This window comes from Mustela nigripes, chromosome 8, assembly GCF_022355385.1.
Source record: "Mustela nigripes isolate SB6536 chromosome 8, MUSNIG.SB6536, whole genome shotgun sequence".
NCBI lineage: Eukaryota > Metazoa > Chordata > Mammalia > Carnivora > Mustelidae > Mustela > Mustela nigripes.
In genome coordinates, this window is record NC_081564.1 from 6,727,953 (window position 1) to 6,747,152 (window position 19,200).

General features: G+C 45.2%; 1 protein-coding gene across 3 annotated transcripts in view; it reads left to right on the top strand.

Annotated features, from left to right (window-relative positions):
* Window positions 1-19,200, top strand: part of CLIP1 (CAP-Gly domain containing linker protein 1) — a 126,472-nt gene that overhangs the window by 58,979 nt on the left and 48,293 nt on the right. For 2 of the 3 annotated variants that reach the window (XM_059408335.1, XM_059408333.1), the window contains exons 4-9: window positions 1,744-1,868; window positions 2,855-3,077; window positions 7,174-7,371; window positions 7,989-8,092; window positions 9,867-9,927; window positions 18,162-19,106. In XM_059408335.1, the coding sequence (XP_059264318.1) occupies window positions 1,744-1,868; window positions 2,855-3,077; window positions 7,174-7,371; window positions 7,989-8,092; window positions 9,867-9,927; window positions 18,162-19,106 (1,656 nt within the window). Of the gene's footprint in view, window positions 1-1,743; window positions 1,869-2,854; window positions 3,078-7,173; window positions 7,372-7,988; window positions 8,093-9,866; window positions 9,928-14,413; window positions 14,519-18,161; window positions 19,107-19,200 lie in introns of all 3 variants that reach the window. The other variant, XM_059408332.1, reaches the window with a different exon arrangement.

A 19,200-nucleotide genomic window follows, 5' to 3' on the forward strand; every position in this document is an offset into this window, starting at 1 on the left:
TATGGTTTGTCTCCCTCCCAAACCCATCTTGTTTCATTTATTCTTCTTCTACCCACTTAAGCCTCCATGTTGCATCACCACTTCCTCATATCAGGGAGATCATATGATAGTTGTCTTTCTCTGCTTGACTTATTTCGCTAAGCATGATACGCTCTAGTTCCATCCATGTTGTTGCAAATGGCAAGATTTCATTTCTTTTGATGGCTGCATAGTATTCCATTGTGTATATATACCACATCTTCTTGATCCATTCATCTGTTGATGGACATCTAGGTTCTTTCCATAGTTTGGCTATTGTGGACATTGCTGCTATAAACATTCGGGTGCACGTGCCCCTTTGGATCACTACGTTTGTATCTTTAGGGTAAATACCCAATAGTGCAATTGCTGGGTCATAGGGCAGTTCTATTTTCAACATTTTGAGGAACCTCCATGCTGTTTTCCAGAGTGGCTGCACCAGCTTGCATTCCCACCAACAGTGTAGGAGGGTTCCCCTTTCTCCGCATCCTCGCCAGCATCTGTCATTTCCTGACTTGTTGATTTTAGCCATTCTGACTGGTGTGAGGTGATATCTCATTGTGGTTTTGATTTGTATTTCCCTGATGCCGAGTGATATGGAGCACTTTTTCATGTGTCTGTTCGCCATCTGGATGTCTTCTTTGCAGAAATGTCTGTTCATGTCTTCTGCCCATTTCTTGATTGGATTATTTGTTCTTTGGGTGTTGAGTTTGCTAAGTTCTTTATAGATTCTGGACACTAGTCCTTTATCTGATATGTCGTTTGCAAATATCTTCTCCCATTCTGTCAGTTGTCTTTTGATTTTGTTAACTGTTTCCTTTGCTGTGCAAAAGCTTTTGATCTTGATGAAATCCCAGTAGTTCATTTTTTCCCTTAGTGGCGGGAAATTCTAATGCCTGTAATGCACAGCGGTAGCACAAATACTGAACCTGTAGAAAGACTCACACACGTCAGTGTGTTCTTGTGTGTTTGCCCGTGGCAAAATGAGTGTTTGGAATAGAAAAGTAATGGCAAAGGAAGGAATAATTCATAAATGCTGGTGGGAAGTTTTGGAGATAATGTTTGCATAGTACATCAAACAATGGCTGGGACAAGGAGTTACACCTTCAAAAAGACAGCTTTGTTCATGGGAACTAAAGTGTGAGGAATAGTAATCTTAGCAGTCATGAGGAGACGGCTTCCCAATGGAGAATATCCATAGAGTCAAATTATTTTCAAGAATTTTCATTTTCACGCAGTGTGCACTTAGGCCAAAATCGGACGTGTGCACATGCGCAGATATCCGTCCTGTGTGTGTGTTGTCGCTTTCCGTGGATGGGGACACAGCAGCTGCTACAGTGTAGGGAGAATGGACGAATTCTGTTTTCCTTCAACGGATGTATGGGTTTTATTTTTGTAGCCAATACTTATTTTGAAGCGGGAGAATCCCTCCAGAGTAATAAAGTATTTTCTAAGGAGGGGACTGATTCATTGGGTGGACAGCCCTGCCACCCCATAGTAGCTAGGCTGTTTCATTACTGGGATTTATCGGATCACACTGGTGATGTGTCACCCTGGTACACTTCACCAGTCTTTGGAGGATACTCTTATAAGGGCTGAAGAGAAGGTTATGAGAAGAAGCCGTTGGGGGAAATGTGGAGCCCCGCACTTGATTATCCATTGTAACCGCAAAAGGTTAAAATCCGGGATTATGTCCATCTCTTTATTTTTACTGTCTTTTTCCAGGTTGGTGGCACCAAGGCCGGTGTCGTCCGGTTTCTTGGGGAGACAGACTTTGCCAAGGGGGAATGGTGTGGTGTGGAGTTGGATGAGCCTCTTGGGAAGAACGATGGGGCAGTTGCTGGAACCAGGTTTGTCTGGAGCTGGAATCTTGTCTCCTGCGTGTAAAGGTGCTCAAACAGATTTCACCAAGAGCTGCATTTTTAAATGTTATGTATTTATTTATTGTTAAGATTTTATTTGACAGAAAGAGACAACAAGAAAGGGAACACAAGCAGGGGGAGTGGGAGAGGGAGCAGCCGGCTTCCTGCTGAGCAAGGACTCTGGGATCTTGACCTGAGCTGAAGGCAGTTGCTAAATCACTGAGCCAGTCAGGCACTCCAAGAGCTGCATTTTTTTTTTTTTTTTTAAGATTTTTTTGTTTGAGAGAGAGAGAGGCAGAGGGAAAGAAAGTCTTTTCTTTTTTTTTTTTAAGATTTTATTTATTTATTTGACAGACAGAGATCACAAGTAGGCAGAGAGGCAGGCAGAGAGAGAGAGAGAGGAGGAAGCAGGCTCCCCGCTGAGCAGAGAGCCCAATGTGGGGCTCTATCCCAGGACCCTGAGATCATGACCCGAGCCGAAGGCAGAGGCTCAACCCATTAGCCACCCAGGCGCCCCAAGACCTTTTTTTAGTGCAACTTTAGTTTCACAACAAACTTGAGAGGAAGATACGGAGCGTTCCCGTGTGCCCCCTGTCGTTTTCAGCCTCCTGCACCCTGGCGGTGCATTTGTTACAACTGACGAACCCACATGGACCTGTCCCTGTCGGGACCCCTCTGCTGTAAGTTTGTCAGACAGTAGCAATGTTCAGTCCCTTTGCACCTGAGGAGCACTTCAGTGGTAGCTGGTAATTCTGTCACTGTGTGTATCATACTGTTACTCGTTAGTGTGTTTTCTAAAACATTGTTGAGGTTATCAGCTTACATGCTGTGTGCTGCTTGACCGCCCTCGTTTGCTGGGAGGACTCAGAGCAAACCCGTCATAAGTGATGACCAAAAAACCAATGCTTTTGTTTACAATTGTTATTTCTTGTAATTAAGTTTTTTGTCACTGCTTTTATTGTTATTCTCTAAAGGTATTTTCAGTGCCAACCCAAATATGGCTTGTTTGCCCCTGTCCACAAAGTGACCAAGATTGGCTTCCCTTCCACTACACCAGCCAAAGCCAAGGCCGCTGCCGTGAGGCGAGTGATGGCGACCACCCCCGCCAGCCTGAAGCGCAGCCCTTCCGCCTCTTCTCTCAGCTCCATGAGCTCGGTGGCCTCCTCCGTGAGCAGCAAGCCCAGCCGGACAGGATTAGTAAGCCTCCCTGTTCTCCCTGCATGCTTCTACGTTCAGGCGAAGAGCGCCTGCTGCTGGCAAACCTGCTTTGCTTTCAGAGCTCTTAGCTGCTTTGAACTGAATGTTCGCTGTAGCTTGTGGAGGCCCGTTCTAGGTTTCACAAAACAGAGCTTTAGCAAGAAGTCAAATTTGGAAGTAGAATTTTGAACATCGCTTTCAGAGTCGTAAGGCCCCAAGATGTACCAGTTCTTACTGAGTCTGTAGTAACTATTGTCAAGTCTCACATATGGGATGATTTCTCTCTTTTTTTTTAAATTATTTCGGGCACAAGAATGGCAGGAAAGTTGGGAGGGATCCTTTTCCTCAATGACCTCCGTCTCTCTGACGTCAAACAATTTGAGGAACTAAAGTATTTTGAGAAAAGGCATGTTCTTAGAATTTCGGTAGCATGCTCCTCGAGTCTAACCCACTGAAAGCGGTTCATGTGTGGCGTGTTCCTGACTTGGGCCAGAGGACACAGCGGGGAACGAGCGGACGTGAAGGGACACAAGGAAAAGCCTCGGCTTGTCTCCTCCTCCCTCCCGCTTCCTCTCTCCTCCTTTGCCCCAGGTAGACCCATAAAAATAGAATCGTCAGAATTAAAATAGGCAACAGCGGCTCATTCTGTTTGTTAATATGGTGTTTTAATAGGGTCAAGAAATGACTTCTTGGCTCTTCTCCTGCCAGTTTATTTACTTGAAGTGAGGCAAATACTGTCCAGGTTTGTAGAACTGCACCGCACTGGTAAACTGCAGGCAGGAAGCAGAATGGTAAGTGGTGCGGTTGGTCAGAGTGAAACTGCCAGCGGCCCGGTCTGCCTTCTCTTCTGTGGTCCTTGGGTCCTCTGGGAAGGGAGAGGGGAGGGGTCTTTCCTTCAGTGCAGGGGGAGGGAGCCGTGCTTCTCTGACAGCCAGCTGGACTTTCTCTTAGGTTTTGGTAAAGTACCTGCTCAGACTTTTTCATTTTGCATACGAAAAGAGCGTCTACATCTTCAACAAAAAAAGTCACAGATGGACTTCTACAAGAAAAGCTTGACAAGAACAATGACATAGAAGGGAAGCCCCCCTCCTCTCCGGACAGAGCCTCATTCAGCAAACTCCTGTGGACAGCTCGTCTACTTTGCTAATCCGGGAGCAAGTCCGTGGAGGTGTTTTCTCTGGAATAGGAATTCTTTCTCGAGTAACTTTTATTCTGTTGTAATTGTAAGTGTCCATCTCTTTGGAAGACAAGCAAGCCCTGGTCTGTTTCCCCCAGTCTCTCCTCTTTTCAGACCCGTTCTCATTCATCTTAGCCACCTCCCTCAGTGAAGAAGAGTGACAAGAGAGAAAGGAGCCTTCCTACCTTGTGAAACAGCTTGTTTTTGTAGATCTTTACAGAGGGTCGCTATGGTTTCTAAACCAAAACCACCATAAAAGAGTATGCCAAAGATACAGAAAGTGTGACTTCCTAGAAATATATCTCCTCAGTGCAACCCCTTGCATGTCTATGAAAATATCTAACGATTCTTGAGTGCAAGATGGTTCTCTGGAAGTATTGACACAGAGGGGCCCAGACTCTCTGCCTCGCACCTGCTGGCCTGTTACTTTATTGTAGTGCCCCAGGCCAACAGAAATAGCTAGCAGTCCTGTCTGCTAAGCAGCTAGGTGCACAATTTAATATTTATGTTCCAGCAATTTAGTAGCTGTTTGAAAAGAATGATACACATAACTGAGAGAAAACACATTTTTGGTTCATTCTTAAGTAACCACACTTACTATTAGGTTGCGTGCGGGTGTTGGGCACTGCATGTCCTTGTCAAACCTTGGAATCTTCCCGAACACTGCTGCCCTCATTTCCTGTGACACATTGAGTTTTTTTTCACACAGTACTGGCTTTTTGTCACGGCAGCAGCCAAAACCTCGCTTTGGGAAGACACAATGTGATGGAAAGGAGCGTCGTACAGTTGCCTCAGACTTAGTTGCCTCAAGCTGGTAGTTCGTATGGTGTCCAGCAGGTGTTGGAATGTTTCCCTTGAAGTTTGGAAATACTCCACAGTGCCCCGTGACTTTGCTGCAAGGCCCCAGGGCATCTCTGCTCAGGGAACCTCAGGTTTGGTGCATTTCAGGAAGAAGTGTTAGTACCGCAAGATATAATTTTAACCATGTAATGAAATTGGAAAGTTAAGGTCAGATGCTTAAAACAACACCGCTTCCCCCATATGTTTAAGTAATTTTAGAAATTTCACTAAATAGAAACAGCAAAGGACAATTTGGGTTTGACTGGGTTTCTTTACTCTTATAGTTGTCAAATTGTCCTTTTTTTTTTTTTTTTAAAGATGTATTTCAGAGTGGGGCAAGCCGGGAGAGGAAGAGTAGAGGGGGAGAGAGAGAATCTGTCAGACTCCCTGCTTAGCCAGGAGCCTGACATGGGGGTCCAGCCCATGATCTTGAGGTCGTGACTTGAGCTGACACCAGGAGTCAGACGTTTAACCGACTGAGCCACCCAGGCGCTCCCCAAATTGCCTGACTTTTAATTGATGACAGATCCTTGCTCTGTCTGCCTCCTGGACGGGGGCTCCGACTGATGAAGAGCTTTCAAGGGGCAAAGGAGGCTTTGATTGCAGGAGATGAAGTCAGGGCCCACTCGATCCAGATCCAGCAATCTGGTCTCTAGGTCAGTGGCCTTGGACAAATGCATGCCAAGGGACGGGGCTTTTGCTGAACTGCTTCCCTACCCCGGAGCCTCGCTTGGAAGAATGCTGTTCAACTTGGCCGCGTTACCCATTGCCGTGGTAGGAGGTTATTTTCTCTGTGTTTTTATCTGACGATTAGCCTCAAGATGGAGGAATCGGTATGGGAAATAGCACAGAGTAGCAGGGGGACCCCTGAGGGCCTTCTGCACCCCTCCCCCATGGCCTTTCTGCCCCATCTCTTACTTCCTCTCTCCTCCCACTTCCCTCCCCTCTAGTTTTTCCCCCCTCCCCTCCCCTCCCCTCCTCCTCTTTCTGCACAGATTCTCTTTCCCTCCTTTTCCGCTCTCCGCATGTCTTCTCTCTCCCCACACACACTTCTGAAGGCACACAGAGTTTCCATATTAATCTGATCTTCACAAATCTCTCTGGTGATTGGGATTCAGGTCCTCAAGTTCTGGATTCCCGGGTGAGATCTCCTGTGCTTTTCATTTTTTTTTTTTAAGTTTTTATTTAAATTCCAGGTAATGAGCAGTGTTAATATTAGTGTCAGGTGTACAACACAGTGATCAACACGTCCATACACCACCCGGTGCTCATCCCGACAAGTGTGCTCCTCAGTCCCCTCCCCCGGTGCCCCCAGTGCCCCCACCCTCTCCCCTCTGGTGACCATCAGTGTGTTCTCTAGAGTTAAGAGTCTGTTTCTTGGTTTGTCTTTCCTTTTCCTCCCTTTGCTCGTTTGTTTGGTTTCTGACTTACTTCCCTTAGCACGATACACTCTAGTTCCATCCGCATCGTTGCAGATGGCAAGATCTCATTCTTTTTTATCTGTGCCTTTCACTTTGAAAGAAAGATGAAGAAAATCCTGACAGAATCCAACTGTTTAATTGATACAAGGAAGGTTTGTGACTCCAAGGGTGACCTCTTGGTTTCCTCCTTCCTGGTAGTTTAAAGCTTAAAAAGTTGAAAAAAAAAATTTCAGCCTCAAGTCTGAGGAGCAAGAAACTGACCAAAATCTCCTAAGAAGAAGATGCCTGTTAATGAAGCTCGGACAGAAATGAAGCTTAGAGAAACTTGTTAAATGGGTTCTGTGGAATTTTTCTAGATTCCGGCAAGGCCCTGTCAGCTGAGCTCAGGGTCCTTTGATTTGAGCCGCTCATTCTCCTTCTAAACATCTTTCTGATTGTTCCGTGACTTCTCACATTGATGTGTTGTTTGTGATGTTCACAGTCAGGAGGCACATGCTGTCTTGTTTCCTTGATGAGAAGCTTTTGCTAATAATTGGCGAGCTTGGGAGCTGGGACAGCACCTTTGCTTTGCCGAGGAGATGCCCGCCTGCATGCCTCGCGCCCTCCTTGCTTCCCCGAAAGCATCATCGCCCTTCACTTCTTTAACTTTCCTTTGCAGTTGACTGAAACCTCCTCCCGTTACGCCAGGAAGATCTCCGGCACCACTGCCCTCCAGGAGGCCCTGAAGGAGAAGCAGCAGCACATTGAGCAGCTGCTGGCTGAACGGGATCTAGAGAGGGCGGAGGTGGCCAAGGCCACAAGCCACGTGGGGGAAATAGAGCAGGAGCTAGCTCTGGCCCGGGACGGACACGACCAGGTGAAGTCTCGTGCTGACCTTGTTTCCGAGATGGTGATGGGTTCTAAGCTGATCCTGTGGAGAAGCTGGTGCTTTCTAAGTGGAGGGAGAAGGCTGAGCAGCATCCCCGGTGCTTGGAGCCGGGGGGCTAGTCTTGGGAGCACAGGAAATGAGTAGCAATGTCTTTGTTGGGCTTGTTGGAAGCTGTGACCTGGGGTACCACTTTGTAGCGTTATAAAGATGAAGTTTTGTTCTTCTTGAGTCGACCTTAGTCTTTCGGTCTTTACATCCGGGTCTCTTGGCCCGCGTCAGGGGACCGCGTTTACTAGGACCTTACCCACGATGGCAACTCCTGTTTTCGTAGGTTATCCTTCACACTCACTACAGCTTCAAAAAAGACGAGCGTTGTTTTAACATTGCCCTCTGTTGCTTTAATGGTGTGGTTTTTCATCGTCTAGTTTCCAGGAATGCGGCCGAGAAGTAACCTATTAAAGATCGTAGAAAGCATTTCAGTGTGGAAAGGTTTTAGAGTCATGCCAACCCACAATGGTACCACTTAGCTGTAGCTCTTTGGAGGCGTCCCTGGGCCTGCGTCTGGGTCAGAGAGAGGCACTCACTGACACCCTTGCCTTCCCCAGCATGTCCTGGAGTTGGAGGCCAAGATGGACCAGCTGCGAACAATGGTGGAGGCTGCCGACAGGGAGAAGGTGGAGCTTCTCAACCAACTCGAAGAGGAGAAAAGGTGACCTCAGACTGTTCCTTGGTGCAAGGGTGGCCTTTTCCTTTTAAATGACCTTAGGAAATCGTCCTCATTAAGGGGCCAGGCCTTAGAACCAAAGGAATGACCGCATATTCAGTGGAAATGAAACTCTGTACTGCGTGAGGAGGGTCTGCTTGGATTTGACCTTTTTTTCTTTTTTTGGAGACGTTTGGAATCCTCTAGACATACCCTGCTTCATTTAACAGCTATAACTATTTATTGAGTCCTTGCTATGGGTCAGGCATCCTCTTAAGGCTGACCTCAGTGTCATGAGATTAATGCAAACCCTGCTTCCACCTGCAGCCATCTTTGGTGAGAGGACATTGTGGGTCCAAGTTACCTAGTATTTGTGAAACACCTTCCATGAATCTAGTAAAACTGTACCACTGGTGAGTGATACAGGGTCTCTGCCGTTGAGAAACTCAGTCCCTTAGTAGGAAAACAAAACTTCCGTGTGAAGCCATTAGAGCGTTATCCAGGTCAGGATGGAATCGGTGCTAAATTGTGTGAGACAGCAAGTTTGGTTCTTACAGGTTTCTTGAGGCTGTGACCAACGCGATCTGTGAAACAGGTGTCTGCCTGGAAACCGCTGGAAGTGGTAGTGGGGCATTTGTCCTCTCTTGCACTTGATGCCATCTTCTGTCCTTTCTGATGGCAGCAGCCTAATACCCTAGCTGTCTGGTCTGTGAGTTCAGGATGGTCAGAAGCTCACTGCTGTGAAAAGGAATATAGTAGAGATAGGATACAGTCTCTTACCAAGGAAATGACTTTCTCACTAGAAAGACAAACACTATACATAGGAAATTCTCTTCGCATCTTAAAAATGGGTACAAATAATTGAGAGATAGTAACGGGCCTTTTCTTGGCCCTCCTGGATGCCAGGACACCAGGACCGCTTGCTTTGGCTCTGAAGCCAGCTCTTGGTCTGCTGCCTGCTGGGCTTGAGGGCTGTAAATTACTGACGATTAGTTCTGATTTCACAGAGTAGAATTTTTCTTAACTTTGCCAAAAATGCTAGTGAGTTTGACTGCTTTGATTTTTGCAGACAGGTTATGAATTTGTTCCCTTTTCTTCCTTACACTCAAATTTGTGAAGATTTATAACATGGATGTTTCCTGGATTCCGTAATTCTTCACGATATCCTATTTCATTGACGTGGTGACAACACTGATTGAAACCTGCACCCAAATCAGAGATTTTTAAAATGCAGGAAAAAAAAAAGTGACTCCAACTGTTCATAACCTTATTCTCCCAGGCTTAGAACAGGTACTGGTATTTTCCTGGCGCTTTCTGCAGGGGTCGCCCACTAGCCTTACCCTGACATATCCATGTGACATATGGAGTTGTATCAAGAGAGATTGGTTTTCTGTGCCACTTTCCCCTATGTTCTATAATTGGAAAGTAAAAATTACAGACTGGAAGTTTCAGAACCTATTTCTGTGGTCATTAGACTTTTTCCCTGTAGGCTGGTCCTGTCCTGATTAGATTCACTCTGTTGATTGTGACCAAGGGAAACCAGCTGGTTTTTCTCAACTCTTACTTCCTGCCTCGTGGAGTCAGTACCTCTAAAACACTGAAGTCTCCTAGATAGAATAGAGCTACTGGATTTCTAAGCCGGATGCCTAAAATACATTTCTTTATTTTCTTCCACCATCATCTGTTACAATCACCAGGGTGTTGATTATAAATTCTGTTTTTGGTAAGGCGGATGTGTTCCTTGGCTACTTATGTGCTCTGTTTTGGTTTTGTTGCACAGGAAGGTGGAGGACCTTCAGTTCCGGGTTGAGGAAGAATCCATCACGAAAGGCGATCTTGAGGTAAAACCCCTCCGGCTCTCTGCAGCTTTTCTGGGTACTAGTATTCACAAATTCAGATGAGCTCATTGTGCCAGAACAGACAGCAGAGGGAACTTGGTCTGGGCTGTGCTGTGGGCGTGGCTGCGGGTCTGTGGGCCTGGGACGGTGCTGTCCCAACTCCAGTGACCCAGTCAGATTTTTACTACTCTTTTCTTGCGCTTCAAAATTCAAATCCTGGAATTGGAGTTAATCAAGTCATAAATCTGGCGCTTTGTCCATGTAAGATTCTAGATGTTCCTCTGATGATCAGAAATGGCATTGCAAGGAGCACTTTTAACTTCATCATGATAGTCCCCCCAAAAGTTTCGTGCTTTCTCTCAGCTTTGCTTTTCAATTGAGCAGGATCAATTTTTTTATAGTCTTGTAAAAGGAATAAACATGTGTTCCAGTAATCGATTTTTTAAAAAGTAATTACCCAAAGAAAAAACAAGAGCGATTTCTATATCAGCTTCTTTAACTTCTGTGGCGTATTTTACATTCACAGGGATTTCCTTTAGCATCAAATTTCTCATCTTTAGACAATTATTCATATCAGTTTTTTAGATTCATGTGATTTTGATGCTTTTTAAACCACTGCTAGATGTATGACATACGAATTATGAAATTATTCAAATTTTGCAGATTTTTGATACTTTAGTCTGTAATATTTTGGTAAAACTTTCACTTGACTGTATAATTCCCAGAATATCCATTTTTGCTGCTATTACAAGTTCAAAGCCTATTGGTGACCCACACCATGATTCCATTCCAGGGGCCCTTCTGATAGGATCTCTGATTCCTTTGGTAATTGTCTTTGTAGTCAACCGAGAGTAAGGAAGACATTCTTTGAGTTCTAGTTTTATAAGGCCCAGAATTTAGTGGATTATTCCTAATTCAATAGTTCCCTTCTTTGCTCATTTCATCTATGGTAACATTCTTTTAGTTGACTTTTGTGTTGTTTTTACCCATTTAAAAACACCCCAAAGTCTCATTAGAAGTTTCTCATCCTCATCTGATTCATGTGAGACACAGCCAAGGGTGTGCTGAGGAGGGGCAAGTGAAATCTTCCCCTCGGCACTAGGCTGGCATAAGCCGGCCAGTAAACTCACTTGAAATTTATCAGAGTTGTTTTGAGACCCTTAACACATAATTGAAACTTTAGTGGAATTTCTCCTTTTGTCGATGTTTAATTTTTTCATTTTTTTACTGATAGCAAAAGAGCCAGATTTCTGAAGATCCTGAGAATGTAAGAGGGCACTTAACTGTGTGGAGATTTCCCTTGTTAACCCAGATTGATGACAGATTAAAATGCTTATTGATACACTCAAATACTAACGGCATCATCATCTGACCTGAGACATTGATCTTAATATCTCTGTGCATGTGGCTTTCAGAGCAGTTACATTTGTAGCCTGAAGAGATTGTATGTAATGAATAAGCTGTATAAATCCATTTATTTAGTGCATAAACAAATGTTCGCTTTATAAAAAATTTTGCCAGAAAGGAAAAAAAGATTTTGTCTGGGGACCTGGCCTTCTCCACTTAACTCAGAATGTCTTCTCATTTTAATAGAATTATTCTGAAAGAGAGGATAGCTAACTGAAACGTAAGACACGTAAGAGGAAGGAATTAGAGAAATTCTGCAGGAAAGTTTTCCCAAGTGGTTTTGGAAAGTATTCCAAGTGGAGTAATTTTATTCCCGCGTAGGGAGAAGGGCATTCGGAGGGCCTTTATGTGAGATTCATTGTCTTTTTGTGAGCTCCCTCTGCTGGCCGGTGCCTGCCAGTGCAGGTGACAAGAAATTCAAGTGTCCGTGCGTTGTGGCTGCAGGGTTTTCCCTGAGTTGGTGAAACTAGAGAGGAGCATTCTTCAGTGAAGACACCTTGTGCTTTAAATTTATTATTATTGAAATGCGATTTTTCTAGTAGCTGTGCTACCAGCCACGTAGGTGTTTCTTCTCCCTCCTCCCTCTGATCTGGACCAAATGCCCAACACAGATCTCACCTAAACAGCCTCGAAAGCGTGGCTTCCCCCTGGCAAGCTGCCGGCTGTGATGCCAGTAGAAAGAACCTCCCAACTTTTGGCTTTGTTTTACCACCGTAAGAGAATAAAATTAAAACAGAGATTTTTCTCCCTGCCACCTCCTGGCAGCTGAAAGAGACAGCTTAAGACCGGACTTTTAAAAAGCCTCCGTTCTGAAGGTCTCCTTTTTGTGAAGCTACTTCAGTGATCTGGGTCTCTTCTCTCCTCCCCAAACAGGCTCCGCTGCATCCGGTGTCAGTCTGCATGGGGTCTTCCTCCCGCCTTTCCTGTGCGCTTCTCTCAGAGCCTTTGCTTTCCCTCTCAGTCCCTGTCCCAGAACTTCCCTCTTGGGATGCTCTGTCTTAATGTGAGAAAGGAATACTTTTGAAAGGAGGGGTGTCCTGTCCAGTGTAATGTTTTGACCACACACCGAGGCATGGATGGGGATCGCTAGTTCCCTCGCTGCTGATGGCCCAGACAGCTGTCGAGTCCCAGATGGTTTGTGTGCACACCCGCCGGCAAGGCAGTGTCGCAGGCATCTGGAAGACCTCGTGATGGGAAGAAGATCACATTCAGTGGATATTTGCTCTTTACCTGGAAGTAGTGAGCTTCCACCCAGAGGACACTGAACTCAGTGTCAGAGGTGAAGAAAGGTTCTGTTGCCTTTTACTTTTTACCGTTAGTTTTGGGTTTCAGTTCTTGAGGCTGTGACCCTGATTACGTAGATCTGGATTCGATCCTTTTCTCGTAAAAGCAGGTAAATTGAACAGCTTCTGTCTGAGGCACATATGGACCAAGGGGACTGTCCAGACAGTTAGATTTTGAATTTTTTAAAAAAGATTTTATTTATTTATTTGGCACAGAGAGAGAGAGAGATCACAAGTAGGCAGAGAGAGGAGGAAGAAGCAGGCTCCCTGCTGAGCAGAGAGCCCAGTGTGGGGCTCGATCTCAGGACCCTGAGACCATGACTTGAGCCAAAGGCAGATGCCCCAGGTTTTGAATTTTATTTCATTATTTCTGTTGAGTATCTAGAGCTGAAGCAGATGAAGAAATTTAAAAAAAATTGGGGGGGTTCATTTTTTAAATGTTCCATGATGGTTTATACTTGGTTCTCAAGCACACGAACCTCTTTTGTGTTGAAATCCCTAGAGGACCACTGGAGTCAGTGAAAGATAATGTTAGCATGGTCCACCCCGTCCTTTAGAGTTCCATGTCATTTTTGCCTGTAATCGTCCAGACAGAGATCTGGCCAGCTAAAAATCACAAAATATTTAAATTAATACCAGAGGCTCGGAGCAGCTCTGTCCCTAGGTTTTGTCCCTTGGTCTGCTGATAGCCCCTCAGGTGGGGAACTGGTTGGGGAAGAGGCCTGTTCAAACTGACATAGAGATTATTTCCCATTGAGTGAGACTCCGCTGTTACAAAGAGATTGCCCTCTGGGTTCTCCTGTCAGTTCACAGCTATGTTAAGTGATGATGGGGAGTCTCTGAGGTTTTTGAAACACAGCTAAGGATCTTACCAGCTCTTTCTGCATGGAGTTCAAACTCATGCCTCTGTGCCGAGTCACCCATTTCTTACTCCCGAGCTGATAACGGCTCCATCCTAGGATGGAGAAGACGAGCCCTTCACCAGCTCCCAACTTCTCTCCTGGTCTGAGTCTCCGAGATGGAGGCCGTCAGACGTAATTATTACTGAATTTTCTCCTTGTAAATAGGACCCCCTCCTTTTTCTCCTTGGTGACAAACCGTTTTTGGAGACCCCACTTTTAGAAGGAAACTAGGGAACTGGGAAATACTGCTAAGAATGCCAGACCCTTTTGGCTCATCTCAGCAAAGGCCACTGGTGTGATTTTCTCAGCTCTGGTTTCTGGATTCCCTCCATTAGGCTTAACGCTTCACGCTTGTCCACATCATAGCACTGGGATCTGCCCCCGGGACTTACTGGACACCTGGAGGATTTATGAGCTTGTGTTGGCCATATTCAGGGGGATGGCAGTGGTCATTCTGAGGGTCAGTTTATTTGTTGAAAGTCACCGCGTCAGTTACATACACAGTAATGTCAAACAGCTGTTGCGGGGTGGGGGAAATTGATAGTTTAGAGGAATATTAACGATTCTAATTTGTGCTGATCAACCTCACTTATCAATGTAACTTATATTTGGCTGCACGCCTCTGACACCGCTCATCCTGCCTCCCGTGTTCCCACTCTCGCCGTTCTCCGTAGACTAGCTCGCGTCCCGGCCCACCTCATCCTTTCATCCGGGAGCGATCCTCCGCCCCCCGGCCTCCCCATCTCAGCCCATCCTCTGCCCGTCTCCATTTCCCTTTTCGTTCATCCTTTGGCGGAAGGTACTGGTGGCTCAGCCTGCATGCCGCTGCCTCTCCTCTCGTGCTGGCATGTCACGGTGGCACTGTTGTGTTCTCTTCCTCTTCCTTTTTACTAACAGACGCAGACCAAACTGGAGCATGCCCGCATTAAGGAGCTTGAACAGAGCCTGCTCTTTGAAAAGACCAAAGCTGACAAACTCCAGAGGGAGTTAGAAGACACTAGGGTAATGGTTTTCACTGTTTAATGAAGCAGACCCGTGTATGTGAATGGTGACGCCTCGGGGGACGTGCCTTGGCCCAGTGGTTCCACCCGAGTTTGGTCCTGGTGCCGTTCAGGGGCTCAGGAGCGTAGACTGATGGGTAGGCACGGCTGTGGCATATCCAGTCTTTTGTCCAAGGTAAAGACTCATTCCTTTGGTTGACTCAACCAAAACCAAGGTCAGGAGCTCCCCAACTGTGTGTAGACTGCGTGGACGTGCACAGCCACATTCGAGGCTCTTTGTATCCGTACCTTGAAATACATCTCTCCAGTTTGCCACGAGCAGTCAACTGTCCTCTTGCTCTCACATTCCCAGTGACAGGGTTTTCTGAAGAATTTTTTTGTTATTGCTGTTTTACTTTACCTCTCTTTTCCTGCCTTCTTCCCTGACCTGTAGGGGAATTGAAACACTGGCTCTTTTGAATGAGAGTTAAGGACTTTCATCCCAGTGACCTTTTTTTTCTTGATACCTGATCTGTCTTTGCACGTCCCTCCTTTTTGTCACCAGTAGGTAAAAATCTCAGCTGTCAGGAGGGAGAAGTGTGCTGAGAACAGAACCACTTCCTACAACCCCGGCTCACTGTCTTTGGCCCCTGGAGCCAGTGCGTGAGTCAGGTTTTCACTTGTTGGTGTATCTCAGCACCTGCAGAGTGCTGACCGGTGCCTGGCACTGTTCGGAGCACGGCCCCGGCATTAACATACCCCGTCTCACCTCAACCCCGAGGGACGGTGGCATCACCCCCATTTTGCAGATGAGGATGTTAAGGGAAGGAAAGGTTAAATAATTTGCCCAAGGTTACACAGCAGATAGGAATAGTGGAGCCAGAAATTGTATCTGGAACACTTGGCCCAGAGTCTGTGCTCTTGACGGCCACAGGATGGAGTCTGTTTTGGAGCTAGTTTTGTGCTGGAGAATTTAATAAATAATCCGAGCATTTACACATAAGAGGACATGTATGTATATATACTTTTTAAATCACACATTTGACTGTCAGTGGCTAAATTACCCAGATCCTCAAGTATAAAATTTTTAAAAATTACTCTGTCTCTGATCAAACTTGGTATCCCTGATTTTTTTTCTTTTGAATCACTAGTATTTGTAGAAATTTCTTTTGTTGAGAAATCATTGACTGATCTAAAAATCAAGCTAACTGAGCAATTTTTCTTCTCTAAATCATAAGCTTTTCTTTTTTAAAAAGAGAAAATTTTCTCAGTTGGCCTCAAAAGTAAAGGTATCTCCTGTGTATTTGGTAAGGAAAAAGTCCCGGTAGTTTGTCGATGTTTCTTTCTCACCTGAGAGCCAAAGACTTGATCTGGGAAATATAAGGGACTGATGATAAGATTGGGCTCCTTTTGTGGGAATGGCTGTTGAAGCAAGGAAATACATACATATATATCCATTTTTTTTTAACCTGTGAACTCCTCCTACGTACCTTTGTCAGCAAGCAACTCAGATGGATGCCTTTTCTTTTCCCCCGTGGATAAGAAGGCATCGTTTGCAACCTAGCGTATCCAACTATTCCAGATTCAGACTGTTGTCTTTCTAATAAGAAGTCATGCCTTTCATCGGATCCTCACTTGTGCTTGGCCAAGAGAGAAACCAGCCAGTGAGCCGCCCGAGTTCCCTGTCACCTCCTTTACTCTTAGGAAGCACTTTAGATGTCCTCTCAGCTGTAAACCCAGTTTATGCGCCGGGTGTTTGCTGCCACGGGGAAAGTCACCAGAATGAGAAATGATACCTGACTTTTATCCTGGTGGGAGAGGCAGACACATAGCTTTGCTCAAGGGCAAACTTTGGGAAGTAAAACAAAACAAAAACGGAAGAGCTGTGGAAATGCTACAGTATAATCACACTATTCTTTTTTTCACTTATTTTTTATTTGATACTGACTGATAGAGAACTTTTGTCTCTTTGGATTTATTCAGATCTCAGACCTTGTAGCATTGGGGTTTATTAATGTTTTGGTCCTTATTCTGTGGCAACAAACTCTTGGACACCCCATCCCCTGCCCCAGATAAAAGTCCATAAATAAACGTCTTTAACCCAGAGCATCTGTAGCCCTGCAGCACACACCGTAGCTGGCTCTGAAGTAGTCAGCGACTCCTCATGCCCTTTTGGACTCGGTTGCTTTCTTTTCCCAGCCCTTTGTGGACGTGTTAATGTGCGTCCGTATCACAGCCCGTAGGTGGACAGAGGAAACAAAGGAAACACGTCCATCACTTTCTGTCCCAGTAAAGGCAGTGAGGGAGAAGAGCCTTCAACCCAGAGGAGTTTTGATCCTTGAAATTTGTTTTTAAATCATTCATGTTCCCTTCTCTTTCCCAGGTTAGTCCAATAATTCATTTTTATGCCTGAAGCGACCAATTCCCGCATATTTTGTGCCCTACACTGACTGGCGTACAGGTATCAGAGGGAAGTCATTTCTTAAGAGAGAAGGACACAGGTTAGAAAAGTGTTTTTCCTAGTCCTGGGGTGTTTAAAAAAAGCAGATTCCTGGGTGTGGTCCCAGAGCTCAAGTAGAATCAAAACATGTAGGAGCGCACGGGAACCTGCATTTCAGACGGCATCCCAGGAGACGTGCATACTAAATTCTGAGAACCACTGGGTTAGGTAAGCAAGAGATGTACGTTAAAATGCCAATTGAATTATCTAAAAGGGGGGACTCTCTAAAGATTCATGTATATAATTGAAGGTAAGTAATTGTTCCTATTTTGTCTTTCTAAAAAAAAAAGTTAGTGAAGTATTTCTTCATTATCCAGCTAAAGCTCTGATCTCTACCGCTGATTCACTGTAACGTTTGATAGGTAATATCACATCTTTTATACCAGTCATAGGCCACAGAAATAGAATACCAACCACGTGTATGTAATCGAAAACTCTGCCACCCACGTTAATATAATTTTTGGTAGATAAAGAGAAACAGGTAAAATTAGTGATATATTTGATATAAGCCAGTTTATCCAAAATGACATCATTTTATCAGTATAAAATTTATCAATATAAAAATCAGTATAAAATTATCAACAAGATATTTTATGGCCTCCCCACTCCCCAAGTCTTCAAAATCTGTCTCTGTTAGCCTTACAGCATCGGTCACATTTCTGGTGCTCAGGGGCCATGTGTGCTATTACACCAGACAGCACAGGTCTTTAAAATCACCCACATTAGATAAGTGAGCATTTACACATGCTGGGTGAAGCAGAGGAGGGAAAAGCCAGGTAAAATGAGGAGGCTTCTGTCTTCCCTCAGCTGGACATACATAAGAACTTTGAAAAACATTCTTTCCAGTAACTTACCATCAGTTGATGGGCACTTCTCTAAGTTTCTTTAGAGGGAAAAGAAGTAATTCCAGAGTAAGTTAAATTGCACATCAATTTTCGATTGAGCATCTCCAGCTGGTGGAAGTTGGCCAAAGATGACAACTTTGGGGTTCTCAGAGTTGGGCTTCCTCCCTGACGGCAGTTAGAGGTGGGGCAGCCTTCCGGGGTTCACACGAGCTCCACGACTGCCTGAGGTGGGGGAGTTATTAAAAATCTTCAAGGTTAAAGAAGATCTTCAGTGACTGGTTATTTACGTGATTTGTTTTTCTTTGGACTGCGGTTACTAGGTGGCTACGGTGTCGGAAAAGTCCCGTATAATGGAACTAGAAAAAGACCTAGCATTGAGAGCACAGGAGGTAGCTGAACTGCGGAGGAGGCTAGAGTCCCATAAGCCTGCTGGGGATGTTGACATGTCACTCTCCTTTTTGCAAGAGATAAGCTCTTTGCAAGAAAAGTTAGAAGCCGCCCGTGCTGACCACCAGAGAGAAATCACTTCTCTGAAGGAGCAGTTTGGAGCCCGCGAAGAAACACATCAGAAGGAGATAAAGGCTCTTCAGGCTGCCACAGAGAAGCTTTCCAAGGAGAACGAGTCCTTGAAAAGCAAGCTTGATCACGCCAACAAGGAGAACTCTGATGTGATAGCCCTGTGGAAGTCCAAGCTGGAGACGGCCATCGCGTCCCACCAGCAGGCAATGGAGGAGCTGAAGGTGTCCTTCAGCAAAGGGGTCGGGACGGAGACAGCAGAGTTTGCCGAGTTAAAAACACAGATAGAGAAGATGAGACTAGATTACCAGCACGAAGTAGAAAATCTGCAGAACAAACAAGACTCTGAAAGGTCTGCTCATGCGAAAGAGCTAGAAGCCCTCAGAGGTCAGCTGATGGCGGTCATTGCAGAGAAGGAGAGCAGCCTGGAAGCCCTCAAGGCGAAGCTGGACAGAGCGGAAGACCAGCATCTGGTAGAAATGGAGGACACCTTAAACAAATTGCAGGAAGCTGAAATAAAGGTAAAGGAGCTAGAGGTACTCCAAGCCAAATGCAGTGAACAAACCAAGGTTATTGATAATTTTGCATCACAGCTCAAGGCTACTGAAGAAAAGCTCTTGGATCTTGATGCACTTCGGAAAGCCAGTTCCGAAGGTAAATCGGAAATCGAGAAACTTAGACAGCAGCTTGAGGCAGCTGAGAAACAGATAAAAAATCTAGAGATTGAAAAGAATACTGAAAGTGGCAAGGTTTGTATTGACATCCTCCGTCCTTTTATTTTCTGCTTGTCTGTCTCACTTTGCGTTGTATGTCACTTTGGAATGGAGCTCATTCATCTTCCAG